The sequence below is a fragment of the Ostrinia furnacalis genome, unplaced genomic scaffold (assembly GCF_004193835.3).
Source record: "Ostrinia furnacalis isolate ACB-3 unplaced genomic scaffold, ASM419383v2 OfSCF0643, whole genome shotgun sequence".
In the NCBI taxonomy this organism is placed as follows: Eukaryota; Metazoa; Arthropoda; class Insecta; order Lepidoptera; family Crambidae; genus Ostrinia; species Ostrinia furnacalis.
In genome coordinates, this window is record NW_021130882.1 from 408,236 (window position 1) to 427,031 (window position 18,796).

At 37.7% G+C, this 18,796-nt stretch overlaps 1 protein-coding gene and 1 long non-coding RNA gene across 4 annotated transcripts in view; one reads left to right on the plus strand and one right to left on the minus strand.

The window, feature by feature from the left end:
• The window catches only part of LOC114366631 (uncharacterized), a 155,484-nt gene that overhangs the window by 132,900 nt on the left and 3,788 nt on the right, over positions 1 to 18,796 (plus strand). For all 3 annotated transcript variants that reach the window (XM_028323558.1, XM_028323559.1, XM_028323560.1), the window contains 4 exons: positions 1,199 to 1,329; positions 11,598 to 11,798; positions 17,272 to 17,361; positions 18,533 to 18,627. In XM_028323558.1, the coding sequence (XP_028179359.1) occupies positions 1,199 to 1,329; positions 11,598 to 11,798; positions 17,272 to 17,361; positions 18,533 to 18,627 (517 nt within the window). The remainder of the gene's footprint in view (positions 1 to 1,198; positions 1,330 to 11,597; positions 11,799 to 17,271; positions 17,362 to 18,532; positions 18,628 to 18,796) is intronic.
• On the minus strand, positions 3,498 to 4,258 carry LOC114366633 (uncharacterized). The gene is made up of 2 exons (XR_003657038.1): positions 4,065 to 4,258; positions 3,498 to 3,822 (listed from the first exon to the last, which is right to left on the minus strand). It is a non-coding gene; the product is annotated as an uncharacterized LOC114366633 (long non-coding RNA).

Sequence of the window (18,796 nt, forward strand, 5' to 3'; positions counted from 1 at the left end):
TACGTCGTAAAAAAAGGGAGACGACTCTTCTGGTGTTGTCACTTTTCATCAATTCATTAATTTCATTTTTTTCATTTGGCTTTTTGGCTTTAAAAAGATTTTTTGCTTATGAACGATTTGCGACGATGCTTATAAATTATTATGTTACTGAAATTAAATAATTTGAATATTAGATCCATTGTTTCTTTGTCAAAATTTAGGAAATTTTAAACTGAAAGTAGTTAATGCGTTAATTGTGAGCTTTTAATTATTCCATTGTTGGAGTTTTCTTCATCGTAAAAGTAAAACTTCTCTACTGTGAGAATTTGCATTGGCTTAAGCTAAACTATAAAATTGCCATAACAAATCAAAATAACATGTAAATCTTACAAGTATACATTTGATAGGCAATAAAATGAAGCTTGCGAATCCGAAAACTGAAAAAGAGCCTTTTTTGCAAACGTATTTTCGTTTCCCAATCTTACATCAGCTGGTTTACATCCATACATTATAGTTGTTGCTAACGAAGTTACTCGAACAATTAAGCGTTTCCTTACATGCGCGCGCACATCCTTGCAGGAGCAACGCTCGGCCCTGACTGCGGCCGCTTTAGTGCAGTTGCGTTTGTTTTGTTTGTTAATTTGACCGTGTGGTTATAATACGGATGACTGACATATCAAGTTCTACACTACTGAATCTTATGTAGTTGTATGCCACAAAAGTCTGATGTATAATGCAAAATATTTATGCTATCTTTGTTGAAGAACCTACGCTGCTGGTGACGAATAGGCTTGATGACCGCTTGAGGATAGATAGACCTTCCCCTTTGAACAGTGACTTGCCAGAGATAGGGCTAGCGCTCTTATGGAGTTAAGTTATTAGAAAGTTCTTGAGGGGCGAAGACGTAACGTGGGCAGGCCTTTCACAAGGTGGACCGACGATCTGGAGAAGGTCGCGGGAGGTGCCTGGATGAGAGCGGCGCAGAACTGGTTTTTGTGGAAATCCTTGGGGGATGCCTTGGTCCAGCAGTGGACGACTTTCGGCTGAAAGAAACGAACGATTAGCTAATCGCACGGTAGCAACAGTAACAGTCTCACAAATAACTACGATCGGATTAGTACGATCTTTTGATAGGTACGATTTTGTAGTAAATTATTTTATATGCCCCATAAAAAAACCGTTCTAGGATTTTAAAAAAACCTGTATCTTTTCGTTGCAGAGGTGGCGATGGACTCCGGGCGCGCGTTCTGCCCACGCGTGGGCTGCGACACGGTGGTGTCGGTCCGGGCGGCGAGCCCGGCCCACTGCCCCACCTGCCGGCACGACTTCTGCTCACAGTGCAACCAGGAGGTGAGTTCATCATCATCATCACCATCGTTTCAGCCACAGGACATCCACTGAACATTGGCCTCCCCCAATGATATCGTCCGGTTGGTAGCGACCTGCATCCAGCGCCTTTCTGCTACCTTTATTAGGTCGTCGGCCCACCTTGTATATTAGATCTAATCTGAACTTAAGCGCACTCTTGAACTCATATAAGCCCGGTACGTGAACCACTCTTAGGCCAGATGGCTTCCCTACATTATGTATTAGAAAATCTAGTGCCTAAAAAGATGATATAAATGTACTAACAATGTTAAAAACATAATAAAAAAAAAGAAATATGTAGCAGCCTTTTTAATTACATCACGGATATCGATTCCTGTTTACTTTAATATCCATATGCTAATTAAAATGCAAATTAATGGCCTTTCGATACTGCTATAAACAAAGCTGCTTATATCGGCTTATGTAAATGAATACAAATATACAAAGCAGCTACAGTTGTATTCTTATTCCTGACTGTTATTAGGTAATGTAGAACTAATAAGGTAAGTTTTAAGACCCGGTGGACGGATGACTGGATGATTCTTAGCAGGGAGACGTCGCGTTGGTCCTGCTAAGGGTTTTTGCCGCAAGTTCCCGTAGCCAAAAGCACTTTGTTTCTTGCCATAAACATAAATATGAATTTTCATACCCATAACATGATAAATTATGAGTTCCTTATTACAAACATCCCCTTCTTTTTGCGTCGAAAAGTAGGATGATATTTCCCCAGGTGTAATCTATATTGCATCTCCTTACCGAAAATCATCTAAACTAGGTCAATGGCTTAGGGCTGAAAATGTAACAAAAGAGAATGGCAATATTACTTCACATTTACGCGGGTTGCAGACCAAGAGCTTTTTTAAAAAACGTCGGGAAAGGCTTTACGCATACCCAGTAGTCGATGGGGACGGCAAGTGGGTTATGTGGGATTCTCCACGCCTGGTCACTAAAGGCGGGGCCTACCCACTAAAACCCGACGGTGTCCACCAGAGCCCAAAGAAACAGAGCCGCGAGTTATTGTCCTAAGCTAAGTTACTTTAGCTTAGTTCGCATGGATGACGTAGCTATCCTGTTTGTATAGTTTTCAGTTTGCACACAAATATAGAAAACTGCGTTAGCTATGTGACCTTAAGGTATTTTTGTTAGGAAAATTACATGAATTTGTACTTTGTAGACCCACCAGCCGCGGGGGCAGCTAATGGGTTATGTGAAGTTCTCCCTGAAAGAAGGACACACTAAAAACCTGACGTTGCCCTCTGTAAGCCATATATGAGTCGGAAACGCGGGACACCACTATCAGCGTTTTTCCTCAGGCATTCGTCCCCGAATATGACCTAATGAGCTAAACTAACTTAGCTCATGTTCTGCAACAAGATTTACAATAGTACGAGTAGTATAGATGGAAGTAGAATAACGTCAGTTAATCCAATTTCATTCGCAGGACAGATCCACCAATCTAGCGTTTCCTTTTGTACCGTGAAACAAAGGCCCTTCAGCCGACTCCATTAAACTCGGCGACAATGCTCTGTCCGTCTGTGAGGCTGTGGTTCCTTTGTCATAACTTTTAACTTTCAAAGGCTTAGATAAAGCGATGCCGTATACTTGGTCACCAGGAGATTAGTATTGCAGCGACCAATCTGTTTTCGGTCATTTTGCCATAAATTAGTCCACATCTGTAGCTTACGCTCGTATTCACAAACATTACTATGAGTTCTCACAGTGCGCGTGGACGCACAGGGTCACACACGAACCAATCACGAGAGCTCTATTCAACGCTGTGTGTTCGATTTTCTGCTTCACTTAGCAAGCATCGTTTGTGAATACGGTACGGTAACACTGGCATGTGCGAAACATTGTGCCCAAAGTGGCGAAAAACAAGTTAATTTTTAGATTCTTTCTTCATTTGGAAGTTCTTGGTTTGGCTCCCAGAGAACACACATAATGTAAAATCATCAATTTGTAAGAACATTATAGGTTGATTCAAAAACCATGTTATCCGAAATAGAAATATTATTAGGGTCAGGGAGGCAACAGTGACTCACTTTTTTTTCGAAGCTTAATAAAAATAGATATCGCTTTAATATTGGCCTAAAATTTGCTCACATTTTAGATACACTATTGAACTGTAACTGAGCACTCATGATTCTACATTATTTACTACTTATGTCAAATTAGGAACCTAAAACAAAAAAATGATAATTGAGCCACTGTGGACTACTAGGTGTACACACTGACTCACTACCGTGGTAAACAGTATTAACGTGGTAAGGAAGTATTTATATGAAAAGAAAATGCCCATTCCGCGTAGTTTTTTATTAGAAATAATAACAAAACTGCACAAGCTATTCTTATTATAATCAACAATTCAACACGACTCTTAGTACTTTTATTGCTACCTATAAGATCTTAAGTCATCTCAATCTCTTCGTTATTTATTTCTTCCCTATTTTTCTGTCGGTTTTTTTCCGTGGCATTCTGTAAATAAAAAACAAAATTCGATTTACAGTTATAAAATATTGAATTCGTATAAAGTATTAAAATTGAGTCACTGTGTACTTCTACGCCATTTTGTAAATATTTGATCAAAAAAACCAAGATGTAAAACAAATTAGTCAAAATTCGGATTAAAGACAATTGATACAAGACCTACTATCCGATAAATATAACGGCTATTACCTATAGCAACAAACAAAGATATGAAAACAATCGAAACTCACCTTAGAATGTAATTTAGAGGGCGCGAAAACAAAAAACATTCCCTCACCCTTCCGCACGGCACTTGACCGGCGAGCAAACTGGTTTAAACGTGTTCGGGTACAAAGACCTTTGAATCGGTAAAAGAGACAAATATATATTCCTATGCCTTCAGGTCGAAACATGACTGAGCCACTGTAGCCGACCGAGTCACTGTTGCCTCCTTGACCCTACGTGTTTCAAAAAAGCCATGTCATGTCAGACGCATATTTTATGTGGCACTGGTTTTATAATTGACCTTTGTCTTTGTGGACTTATTGAAACTTGCCAGTAATGCCCCAGTTTTTCGTTTGCCCCTAAACCCCGGCCGGCATATTTTAAGAAACCTTTACATATTTTTACCGGCTATTTTTATTCCATTACGCAGGTTTTATAGAATTGAACCCTTAACCTTTGGTATTGATATTCCAAACAGCTCTCAGAGTTAAAAGTAAACCGGTTCTCACAAAAAGTTAAATTATAACTACGAATAACGGGTGAAATTTTCATTTTATCTTCAAATTCTACGCTTGGCGCGGATGTTGTCTCAACCCGGATAAAAATACATTCGCATTGCTATGCAAAATACAATGTTTAAAATTTCCACTGGAACTTTTGGAGCTAAAGCTATTTATAACCTTTTTTGTTATTACTTATTTAAGTGAGCATTGTTATGGAAACGTTTGCGCATTGTTGTTGTACGTCTCTTTATACAGCTATCTTTCCAATTTATACAAAGTTACTTAGTTTTTCGGGGAAAATGCTTTAAAATTCATAACTACTACTATCTACGTAGACAGGGTTCTGTAGGGCACACCAAGTCAGAAGGACGAGGTTCTAACCAATTTGACCAGTGTAGGGAGTGAGGTCTAAATGACCTGTTAATGATGAAACAACGGAACTCCCAAATTATATTCCATCTAACTAATAAAAGTAGTTACTTGATTGTTAACTAACAATCTGTGCCGGTCCCTTAAGTTGTTTTAGCATAAACCTATTAGTGCTGACCCTACTCCGGCGCCTACTAATCCGTATAAATGGTTTCCAAATAGAATTAAAACTAAAGCGATTAACTTCTACCCTGTATTCTATGTATAGTGTTACTGACAGACACTTTACAGCCTACTGGAGTCTTTGTTCTTTAATTTAGTCAACCCTTAAATGATGGGTTTTAAACTGTTAGTTTTTATAATTGTTAAGTTAGTAACAAATAGACGAAAATAGCCCAAAGGTGTCGGTGTCGGGCAACTGATTCAAGAGTTAGTGGTTCGATCCCTGTGTCAACCGCTGGGTTGCGGTAAAACGTAATTTTAGTATCTAATGTGTATAGGGTAAATCGACTAGTTACTGGCCACTNTCGAATTTCTGCGGAAATACACCGTATTTGTAATGTTATAGAATAATGAAATGAAATGTATAGAATAATTTAGTTATTGGCCGGTCTGGCCAATAAACAAAAATAAATACAAATTGTCATTCAGTTACTGGCCACCCCTCAAAACTGAGGTTTTATTAGATTAACTCTAAATATGATACTGTAATATTGAAACTTACCGTTTAAAAAACACAATAGCACTGCAAACCACTGCAAAACACTGAAAACTACTCCATATTACTATTTTTTAAATAAATCCGTCCGTTAACAAATACATTACATAAATACTTCTCCGAGGGCGTCCGGGTACCAACTGTTAAAAAAATGCTGCTAGAATTGGCACTATGGTCAATAACGGGAAAAAAATGAACTAAAATGAAACCTGATTAATAAAGCAGTTCTTTATAAAAAATACAGATGGCCCGACCTGCCCCGTTTCTTATTTTGTGCCGACAAAGTGCAGTATGGCCAATAACTGACGTTGGCCAATAACTGGGTAGTTTACCCTACTAATCTAATATGAAGGACTTTTTTGCATGAAAGTAATCAAATGCGTCGGGGTTTATAAATGTCTTTTGTAGCGACTTACAATTCATAATCGTACCCATCACTTACTTATTTGCAATAAACCATCATAATTGATTACACTCGCTTTACCTGTTACCATAAATAACAGCAAATAATTAACCTAAGGTAAGCCTCCCCACCCGAAACTGGGTCATAGGGGGCCAATGTCTTTTTAACAATCCACGTTCGAATCGGTGGCATTATTATGATTTATGTCAACGGCACACAAGTGGCTGGCGAAATGCCAGCAGCCTTTGAACGGGTTAACATTTAGGCGAAAGGGCCGAGCTCAGCGCTTCGATTTTGTTTTCTATTGAAAAAGAATTTAGTGCTGGCCAGTTTCATTTAAAAAGGTCACGCTTTAGTTAGTTTTTTGTTTTGCAAAAAGAGGTCGAAATAAAGCTCTAGTTATCGCAGAACCTACTTTAGGTTTTCTTTTGTTTTTTTTTTCGAATGCAGTGAGAAAAGGATTCTTTCGAATTTAGTAGATATATCGGCTAGCACCTGAAAATTATTGGAAAATAAAACCTACTTAAGATTTGTTTAATAATTTTCAATACAACTTGTTCTAAAACTACTGCCATTGTGTCTGTTCAAGCCAGTTCTTAGGTATACTCTGGAATAAGCTAGTATTTTTACATTAAATTGAATCCCAAAGCTGCAGAAATACGGAAGACGGCATATCAAGATAAACACTGTGGCATCTTACATAGTTATAATAATTCCTAATTTGCAACAAAATTTAGAGTCAGCCGGACTAGGATGCGCGCCACGATATAATCTTATCTTTGATTTTAGACTAAAAATGTATGGGCTTATCGTTTAAAATCGATCCGTCTAGGCTAGGTGATGTGCTGTTGACGTCTTTTGCTTGTGAACTATGTCGTGGACATAATGGTGTCTCCACTCGTAGGAGTGCCTATTCAACTAAGACGCCGAAAGGTGGACAGTTTTTATTCTTATAGCCAGAAATATCAGCTTTTGTCAGCTAAAGTTCATCGAAAGGCTTATAATATTCTTCGATAAATTGTTATGAAAGTTCGGGTGCAGTAAGAAAGTTTACAATGGGAAATTGCGTCATATATCGTAGATTTTGTAATTGATTTATACTTAGGTATGTAAAATATTCACATACATATGCATAATATAGCTCATAGCTTTGTTTACCGTACTCGTGAAGTAAACAGATACAATGTGATTTTGAAGACGTCCAATTTCCATAATTCATTACATACAATGTTGTGATGACTTGTAGGATTTAATTATAGCACATTACTGATAACTGAGTGCGTTCCTGATTTAATTAATTAAGTTTGTAACTAATTATACATTAATTAAGGCCAATTAATGTAAAGTATATCCTGTTTAGATCATGTTCCAGATAAGGTTACAATTTTGAACAATTTTAGGCTTATTTGGCCTTGTTTGAAACATACACCCATAATGGCACGGCTCTTTAGAATAATTATTTCAATTGGTCACAAAATATTGTGTCTTATCGATTCGCCAGCTGACTAAGCCTTTTAAAATCTAAAATCCAATATCCCGGCTACCCCACTGGGAAATGTGCGAACCGGGGAATGTGCGCAATGTCCGAAGAAACGTGTAACATCGTCAGCGCGATAACGCCGCGTTATTAATCATTTACCGCCTAGTTAGTGCGCGCCCCAAAGCCCCGGCCAATCTCGAGTTAGCCCGGTCAACGATTTATTAGAATTTTAGGTAAGTAGATTCTGGGGACTTATATCGTGTATTTATGTTATGAAAAGCGTGTTTTGATATTATTTATTAAAGAGCGGAGAGCTATTGAAAGTTTATTAAATTTTTTTTAGCGTTTAGAGTCGCATCTCAGTTGGAAGAGCAGTCGCCCGGCAAGCGGAAGGTCGTGGGTTCAATTCCCGCCTTAGGCAGTTCGATTTTTTCAAGTTATTTATAATTTTCAAATATTGAAAGTTTGTTAATAGATTTCTTTTTTATTATATTAGACTGGAATACTAGATAAACCACCAAAGGCGCTTGACATGGCTCATAAATCTAATAGCTATTTATTAAAAAAAACCTAATCATAAGCTATACCAGTTGTCATATACAATAAAAAGTAGAGTAAAAGAATCACCACTCGGGTTAGCCTATTTTCTTAGTAATGCAAAAACAATCACCAGAGTAAATACTGGAAACGTGGTAAATGTCCAATCCAATAGCGGAATACCGTTCGCATATTCCCCGGGGAAATCGCGAAGTGTATGAAGGAACGTCGGAATACTCTGTTATTTATCTAACTGCGTAGTTAATTCCGTGCCCTGGGCAGTCGCAGAACGAACCGATCAGGTCGTGTAATGGCTACACGGTGCCCCTGTGTGAAATGGAAATTGTATTTGCAAAATTATACTGCCTTTAAGGTATTGGTATTTGTTTTTGAAAGTTATGTACCTTTGAGATAATATTTTCTGTCGTTTGCTAGGTTCAAAGACTAAGTAGGTAATTGATAAACTAATTTGGCCGACCGTGTGGCTTCGAAAGAGCAGAATATCTTCCTTCCCATTCTTCCCGTAAATCGTAAGTGGCGATTTCGGGACAAATACGTGAACATCATTCATTCTGGCCTCTTCAATCTGTGTCTGGCCAGCAGCGTGGGGAGTGTAGACCAAATCCGTCCATTTGCCTCTGGTAAATTAGAGAGGGTCTTGCAATGGAAACAAATAGATAAAAATACTTATTGACCAATCTTTTTACATTTCAAAATATTAAATGGTATTTACACCGTGAATCGCGATATTTTCACGTCCATGACCATTTCTAAAGAGCTCTACATCAAAATAATCTTTATTCATCATAATAGAATCCTCTCAAATTAAACAAAAACACACGCACATTATTAGACGCCGCGATATTTCTTTTCTAAGCTCAGCGATTTCCTTAATAGGACGAGTCCCCATTAAGATAAGAACAATGTAAAAAATAAACCCGCCATTCTTAATATAAATTAAAAAATACTCGTATATTCTATAATAGAATCACATTATTTATTACGCAGTTGGTGTTATTTTTATATAGCTGTTCATTCTTTTAAGATATTTGCGCAGCAATCAATATAACTAGTCGCTGACATCCCGACGGATTAGCTAGCTGAAGGGGCAATGGGCAGGGCACATAGCACGCAGAACTGACGGCCGATGGGGCATCAAAATTCTGGAATGGAGGCCACGTACCGTTAGGTAGGACGTCCAACTACGAGGTGGACAGACGAGCTCATAAAGGTAGCCCAATCTGGAAATTTTTGGGGGAGGCCTATGTTCAACAGTGGAGGTCCTGTGGCTGAAACCTAGAATAGTGGAGGAGATCATATTATTAGAGAATATAATACTTAGTACACCTTTTCTTCGATCGTACTTATATGCCAAGTTTTTTAAGCGTAGACTAAATACGGTTACAATTCTGTACTTACTGTGCACCTATCAAAATGTAGCGTGTTTGGTGGCGACGTATACCAAACTACTTAAACGTGAAGTAGAATAATTTACACACAAATTACTGTTACCGCATACTAATGAACTAATTATCTGACTGGTGTACACGTGCTTTTGTTTGACATGTGCTACCTAGAATATTAGTCAGGATCTCTTTATCATAATACCTACATTATGGTGTTTTTGGTAGTTCTTTGTTTGTCCAAAAATCCGTAATCTTTGACTGCACATTGTCCTAACATTTATGAATAAAATTGAGATTCTATTGAAAACCATCAATTGTATTTCATTTATTTATTTTGTAAAATATTATGCGACAGTTGATTTGGTAGAGTCAAATAACATACATAGGTACATACTTTTCATGTAACATACTTGGGATTCTTACTCAATTGAACAAAAAATAAGTACTTATTTATCAAAATTCTTCTTAGTCATCATGATTATAACAAAAACAGATTCCAAAAGCTATTGTTTGTAAATTAATGCTTGATGCTCTTTTATTTACATTTACTTAAAATCTTGGTAGGTTTTCAAAATAATAAAATAATAATAATATAATAATAACCGCACAGCAACTATAATAGATATAGCTATACCCAACACTCATAACCTGCAGAATTCAATATCAGAAAAACTATCCAAATACACAGATTTAAAGGATGAAATCAGGCGGATGTGGCGCCTTAATGAAGTTAACATCGTTCCAATAGTGCTTTCAACAACAGGCGTCATACCGAAACAACTACACCAATCATTAAATACACTTAATTTACCACCACTCACCTCACACATATCACTACAGAAGGCAGTAATTCTGAACACCTGCAGAATCGTAAGAAAATTTTTACAAACCCATGACAGCCATAACCAACCAACAAGGGCAGACACCGACTCTACAACCACAAACTAGTGATACAATTTTATCAGGATTGCACTTGGCTTAGGCCCGTGCATTCCCTCGAAACCGGCGAAAAGCTGAGGCACAAAAGTGTACACCGACAATAATAATACTCTTTAATGCACACCACATAAAAAGAACAGAAAGAAAAGGAACACATAAAATGTCAGAAATGCAAGTGTTTTATGCAAGTCTTGTATGTTTATAACTGATTTTGATAATTTAGGTAAAATTGTTAATAGGCTAAAAGCTGAGGTCAGATAAATGGGACGTATTTTGTACTTTGTCAGTTTCTTATAGAGGAAAAAAAATGGTTTTAGGCAATCTTGGTAGGTTTTCAAATAAGAATAATAAAATGAAAGAAAATGCATTTTTTTTTATCTAAGTCTTGTATGTTTTTTTACTGATTTTGATAATTTAAGCAACATTGTTAATAGGCTAATATGGGGTGGACGAAACACATATTTTATACAAAATCAGTTTCTTATTAATAGAGGAATCAAAAATGGTTTTAGGCATTTGGTAAGGATCGCTAAAACCATCTTTTTGAACTCACAAACACCTCACTTATAAATAAATTGCCATATAAGTACCTATATTTTATTAAATCGCTATCCTCGATTGCGATGCAATCCTTGCGGCTTACTAGAACATGGCTGTATGGCGGGTTTAATGTGCCTTAATGAATAATAATTCACACATTAAACACCCATATTAGGACCGCTCGTGAGCATTCGTTATTGAAGATGATATCGTATTTAAGGCTTTATGTTCAATTATTTGTACATTATTTTACTAAGATCCATAGTAAGTTTGTTTGCTAGCTGTATTGTATTACGATTTGCATTGAAATTGTAACCACTCTACTTTAAACTGCATATCCATTTGTTTGCTAGTGGAAGGCCTGCTTACATTACTCGTACCTGTAGCTGAAAGAAATTGTCTTTGTCTACTCTACGGAAGTTAAGACATCATCAATTCGAATATCAGCGACCACGATTGAAGTCAGCTTGAGCTTAATTAAACCTTTTTACGAAGAAGCTCTTGGTCTGCATCTTACTTCTTCTTCTTATCTTCTTCTTGGTCAGACACTTGTCAGAGTGGTCGTGGTTGCGCTGACGAGGCACACTGTGGTATTCGATGTCATTTCCGAGGATAGCTTACTTAAATATGCTTAAACTTATCTGTTGTTTACTTTCTTCCGCAGTGGCACGGTGGGCAGTCGTGCGAGGCGGCAGCTGCGTCATCATCAGCGGCCGGCGCCGGCGCACCTCTGCTGCCAGACTCGGAGCTCATCAAGCTGTGCCCCATGTGCCGTGTGCCCATAGAGAAGGACGAGGGCTGTGCTCAAATGATGTGCAAGCGCTGCAAGCACGTCTTCTGCTGGTACTGCCTCGCATCGCTTGACGTGAGTATCCATTTCAGCTTCTACAGCAGCTTCATTGCAGCTATAAATCTTGGAACTCATCAAGCTGTGCCGCGTGCCCATAGAGAAGGATGAGGGCTGCGCGCAGATGATGTGCAAGCGCTGCAAGCACGTTTTTTGCTGGTACTGCCTCGCATCGCTCGACGTGAATATCTTATAGAACTTATGTACCACTTGTGGCTGTATACAAGTGTTCTATATGTCGCGTGTTCAGCTAAAAGAGTGAGGGCTGCGCGATGATGTGCAAGCGCTGCAAGCACGTCTTCTGTTGGTACTGCCTCGCATCGCTCGACGTGAGTATCTTTCAGATCTTCTATGGAACTTATAGCTGTATAAAGGTGGTCTATGTGCTACGCGCTCAACTAGAAGAACGGTGGTTGCGCGCATATGATGTGCAAGCGCTGGAAGCTCGTCTGCTGATACTGCTTTGCATCGCTCAGTTATACTTGCTGTAAAATTAACTTCTTTAACACTTGTAGCTACAAAGCAACTGTGCCTGTCACTTCTACAAAACTTGTAGCTGTATAAAATTGGCATTTGTACCACGTGCTCTTCTAGAAGAAAGCAAGTTACGCGTTGATAACGTATGAGCGTTTCAATGTCATCGTTTACTGATACTGCCTTGCATAGCTCGAAGTAGTATTACTTTCAGCTTTAGAATCACTGCTATGCACACCTGTAAAGTTAATGTTAAACATAATCATCTTAAATCTGCTCTTCTACACAATACACAACAGCATCTAAAGGTATCTAAACTATTTGCTTTTACGTAAGACGTAACCCCAAACGTACAGTACGAGCACCGAGCTCACGGACCGTGAATTATTAACGTGAGCTGAGCATTTTCCGAGATTGAACGAGAACAGAAACCTGTACAGCGAACTCACTGTCCTGACTGAGCTGACTACAGGTAGAAATTGGTGATGTTGAGAGGTATGTAGGTATAAGACCTATGCCCGTTTTCACCATCAGTCCCAAATTTTTTAAGTGACCCCTAAGGTATCAAATAACATGTTTTTGTTTACATAGCGGTGACTTAAAAATTGGCATTGATGGTGAAAACGGGCACTAGTGTCTCAATTAACAAATATGATACAGGAACATCTAGCTACAATAGAATGTAGATTCGGGATTCCCCTCGTGTCTCATTGGTCCCTGAAGAAGTCCTGGATCGGTTATAGACCCTTTATAAAGCTTTTTAGCTGTATAACATACCTATTATAGCTTCACTAGCAACATTAGCAAGTCTCACAGCACATTAAAATACAATAAAACTAATTTTACACAGAAACGATAGAGAACGGGGACAGGCCGTAAACAATCGCGGAGTGTATGGAAAACTCTACGCTTCGCCTTGACACCCTGCGGTCATGCAACGTCTACTGCTTGCATCACAGCTGCACTTCAGCTTTACATTTTTGTAGAAAAGTCGCTTCTATTACCACTGTATAAGATGCTACAGTGTTGAGCTTGATATACCATAGTCTGTACAGTCTAGTGAACTCTGGCTAGTGCATTCTCGTGTCCAAGTAAAGTTTTATCAAAGTTCAATTTCATAACCCAATTTAAAGAATAGAAAACATTTAGTTGAAACAAGGTAAAAAGGAATTGTCATTATTGCTTATATTTCACTTAACATCAGGTCATCAGGTGTGATTGCAGTCAAAAACCTGCTTTGTTATTCACAAAAAACGAAGTAGATATTTCCATAAGTAATAATCAAAACTTTTGCGTTCCTCCGCTAATATATTAATTATTATCTTCTTACAATGTATCTGGTTTTATGCATAAAATGTCGTGACTTCGTGAGTTTAATCTGATAAAGTGTTTATAATTCAATCTTTTTGTTTCACTTTCGACTCGTGTTAAATGAAACGATTTCGCGTTCCCATGTGCTGCACCGAAGCGTATTGCCGGTAGGGCTGCCACCAGTCTGATTCGTCCGATTGTAACAGGGCTGTTTTGAAGATGGTGGCGATCAAAATCTGTATCAGCATTACCTGAGCAGGTAATTTGTAACGGCCGCATCAGCAGGTGGGAAAAATTGAGTGTAATCAACGATTTTTGTTCACAAAGCCAACAACTACTACAGGTTCGCCCGCGTGAAATTTTGTTTGTCACAGAAAAACTTGATCGCGAGCCGTCCCTGTTTCAAAAACCAGGATAAAAATATTCTATGTCAATTCCCGGGACTATCTCTATGCCAAATTTCATCAAAATCGGTTCAGTGGTTTAAGCGTGAAAGCGTGACAGACAGACAAGAAGAGTTACTTTTACATTTATAATATTAGTAGGGATTTTTGCAATCGCATTGGCAACCCTGCAAACTGATAGGATCTACGCGGACCGGTCTTACAATGGCTAGAAAGCGTACACACTGTGAGAGTGCCAGCGCTATGCTTCAATTGCACTCGTTGCTAATCCATACTTAGCGATTGCAAAAAACTTTGAAGACTCTTAACACATGCAATTCATTTGACGGTAGAGATACAGCATATTTATTTCTATGTCAGTATTGGAAAGAGGGCGTCCATAAATTACGAGAGACTTTTAGGGGGGGGGTCCAGAAAAACCTCACTTAATCTCACGTGGGGGAGAGGGAGGGTGTCAAGAAATATCACGTAATTTTTTTCCACAACAAACAGAGTAAATCCTCCGTCTGCATTTGTGAACACAGGCCCAGTTTTAAGATCCGCAGATTGCTACCAATGCTTAGATATTAACAAAATGTAAATTAACAGTTAAAAATTGTACTAAAAGTTATTTTTTTAAGTAGGTCGGGTTTTTTTATAAAATTAATATTTTCAAAGCATGGATTATCTCATTTAACATTGCAAATAGGCATTTTAGAAAATCTCAGTGAGATTAGGGGGAGGGGGTCTGGCAAAATGTCAACCAAAAAGTTACCATACCAAGCTCTCATGCGTCCACTTAGGCCCAGATCAGACGGTGAAACGCAACTGCGACAAAACTGCAACTTTCTGATGATTCTTATGAATGAAACTGAAACTGAAAGTTTCAAACTGGTCGCGTCATGTGTGGTCTCTCAACGGACGGTATGGCAGAAACTTAGATGCAATTCAAAAGTAACTAGCAGTTGCAGTTTCGTTGCAGTTGCGTTTCACCGTCTGTTCTGGGCCTTAGGGTTCCACGAGTTAAACCATCTGCTTCCCACTTTCAAAGGGGGCCATTTCTTCTGATGAAATTCGTTGCGAGTTCCATGGCAGTCAACTATTTCTACAGGACTACTCAAACTACACTGGTTGGGTTTTAACGGCGACCAATCTTTAGATCCTGGTTCAACAGGTGTCACCTTTAAGGAGACTACAGTCGCCTTCCCTGTCGGCTGCTGTCGAGAGTATGAACGTATCCCTAGCTTAAGAACTGACGTGCTTCCACAATAACAGCACAAACTGTATCCCTTATTAACTACGAGTAAATTAAGCTTTAACACGAACTGTCGTAGCCTGTCGTAGCAGAATTATGTATGCAATTTTTTTGGCATATAGCAGTCAATCGCCTCACCGCGACACGTGTAGGTACAGTTCATCGCCAAGGCCACATGTTTAATGATGTTGAACTATAAAAATATCCAGTAGTATCATACTTTTACGTTGTTTTATTGGTCTATTCCAATTTGATCACCTAGACTTGATCACCTAGGTGATCAATGTGGACTCCAGGCGGCACTTTGGTGTTCTATGATCACCCATGGATAAGAAGTCCACTTTGATCACCTAGGTGATCAAATCCAGTTGATCAAAATGAAATACGACCAATAAAACAACGTAAAAGTATGATACTACTAAATATTTTTATGGTTCCGTTTTATTAAGCAGTTAAAAATTGCATTATAGCTGTGTGGTTCCGTCAGAGTGGAATAATCCTCATTAGTTTCGAGTGAATTGGAGTTCTTGCTACTTCCAATTCAACCCATCTGGTCAATGGGGATTGTGGGCAAAATCCTCCATTTGCCTCTGGTCAATTAGAGAGGATTGTGCTCCTGCAGTAGGGACTAAATGACTGCATACAGCTTGACCGCCAATAAAAACCCAACCAGTGAAGGACAAGTTTGTCCCGGGAAAAAGTTAAACTGTCATTGGACCCGTAACGAATTTAATCAGAAGAACAGAGGAGGACGACTTCTCAGTAGTTAGTTGTTTCTAGAGCGATGTGATGTTCATACTTGACTGCAGTTTGAAATATTGATAACGGTGGTGTGTGAGAACCGCCATGTGGATAGCAACCTCACATTATAGGGGAGAGTTCGGTATATTGTACCGCCGGGTAAATTGTACCACCCTCATATTTCGTAAAGTATTTATTGAATGTCTGTAATTGCAACACTCAGCGATACACAACTAAAATCAATTAATATCGGCCATGTGGTTTTTGCCGTGACAAGAAACACGTGTGTTTTATTTTGAAAAGAATTTTTTCATTGTTTTCAAGTAACTTTTGACAATACATGTTTAGATTGTAATTTTGTTAAATTTAATCACAGGGTGTTTCTAATATATTATTTAGAAGCGTAAATTAGTGTGGATTACAATATTTGAAACATTTTTCGGTATTTATAAGCTATATTTTTTACAGATTTTTTAAAAGCACTATCACCTAGTCGGCTAAATTGTACCACATCAAGTTGTATGGAACTTTACCAAAGGATTTTGAAATTTTTTTTAGTAAATCATATTTTGAAGTTATAATAGCGTAGTTATGTTTGACTAACAATAAATGAAAGCAAAAGACTGGCAAAGTAGATTAGGTACAAGTGTGCGTTACGATAATTGGAATTACAAAACTTGTACTCAAAATCGTGATAACGTGTAAAACAATATCGATTGTCTATGTTATTAACTACTGTTCCTTTTCGTTTCCTAATTTGTTAAGAATGTATCGTATAATATTTTGCCATAGTTTTTTTATAGGCTTGAAATTTATTGAAATCCAATTTAGTAACCCTGTGGTACAAATTATCGAACCGGTTGGCTAAATTGGACCGAAGCTCTGAACTCGTACTTTGTTGATTTGTGCTAAATATACAACAATCATTTTAATTAATACTTATGAAATAGTAAGTTGAATAATGTATCTTTTATTATATACCATGGACATTAGCAAAAACAAAAGAAAACTATGTGTAAAATGGGATTGAAAAAAACTGGTCCAAATTAGCGGACTCTCCCTTACATACTTAAGGTTTACCACACTTGCACTAGCACTAGCCTTGGCCTCTGCCTTGATAAATTGTGAAGTTGAAGAATAGTCGTAAATGTGTTTGAGTTAGAGTTTCAGGTTATGTGGAAGCGTTATGTACTAGAACTAGAAGTACTTATCCCTCAAAAAATGAAAGTCCAGATAAATTAGTTCCCTTCTAATAACATTAACAAGCCAAAGATCTTTTTAAAATAATGTTATAATACCTGATATAATTTGTTTTATATTGTTTCAGGATGACTTCCTGCTGCGGCACTACGATAAAGGGCCCTGCAAGAATAAACTGGGACACTCACGCGCATCAGTGCTGTGGCACCGCGCACAGGTTAGCATACAATGTTAAAGGCTTTGAATACTTGTGATATTTTTGAATCATCATTATCATTTCAGCCATAGGACGTCCACTGCTGAACATAGGCCAACGTTTTCCATGTTAATCGATTGGTAACAGCCTGCGTCCAAGGCTTCCCTCTACCTTTATGATGTCGTCGGTCATGATAATAATATTTTTAAATAGAAAATACCCAAGTTACTTGTTAGCTAATGTGAAATATTTTATGTGTATTGAAGTGATCAGTAATTCAATACACTCACTGATCAACTTAAATAAGATTTGATAGATCGGTATGAATTGATTTCCATTCGATAGCCGTTCATGGTCATGTGGTTAACGCACCTGAGAGATGCGAGATATTTTTTCTTAAAGAAAATAATATCTACATCTTTATATTTTTCTACTTATAATAAAGGAGTCAATGTTTTTGTGATATGCACACGTAGGTATATCAGTTACTTTGCATGTATGTCACGGACGTGTATTGTTCTTCAGCAGTACCTAAGCTCCATAGAATTATGTTCTGAGTTCTCACAATTCTTATTCCTTTGATGTACTTTACCATAAACATTTAAGAGCGTTTACGCCGTTTGGCGCAAAAACAGTACTTTTTCAACTCGTTACAATCATTAACCAGTAATACTACAAATATGTTATAGGCATAAATAGTTAGGCAATTTCGTCATCTAAATAGTTAATTGAGAAAATATTGCGATTAGTTTAGTATTTATGAATTCTTTTAAGATAAGTCCACACAGCTTTTGTAAATTTCCACTTTAGCGTCAGTTTACAAGCTGAAATTTTTATAAAAATACTGTGAAAACGATTTAACAAACATTTATATCCTATAGCATAGATCCTTGGGCAAATAGTTATCTGAGAAAATTTTTAGATTTAAGCATTTTACAATAAGAAATCACAAATTAAAAGAACGTGAAATACCCAAAAATCAAAGTGATTTTTTCACCAATATTCTTCCTTTATTCAACATAAAAATAGCTTTATATAATAAAACAACATCTTCTTTAAAATATTTACTTTGAAACGATATTTAATTCATTGTTATTGTTTTGCTATAAACATTTGAAAACTATTAAAAAACGCCGCGCGCGAATCATTTCCAATGATGAAACGCTCTTAACAGCCTACCTTTTTCTTCCAGGTGGTCGGCATATTCGCTGGCTTCGGACTCCTGCTGCTGGTGGCAAGTCCGCTTCTGCTGCTCGCTGCGCCGTGCATCGTCTGCTGCAAATGCAGGTGTGTTCCTTGATTTATTACCTTAATGATCGAACTTCTAGCTTTTGTTGGGCCTCAAAACTGTATACGTAGTAGGTACATAGTAGTGTACCTACTATGTATATCAAAATAAACTTGTGAATCATTTTCCATCAAACGCCTGTTGATACTGCATTGTCAGTCCTTCCGA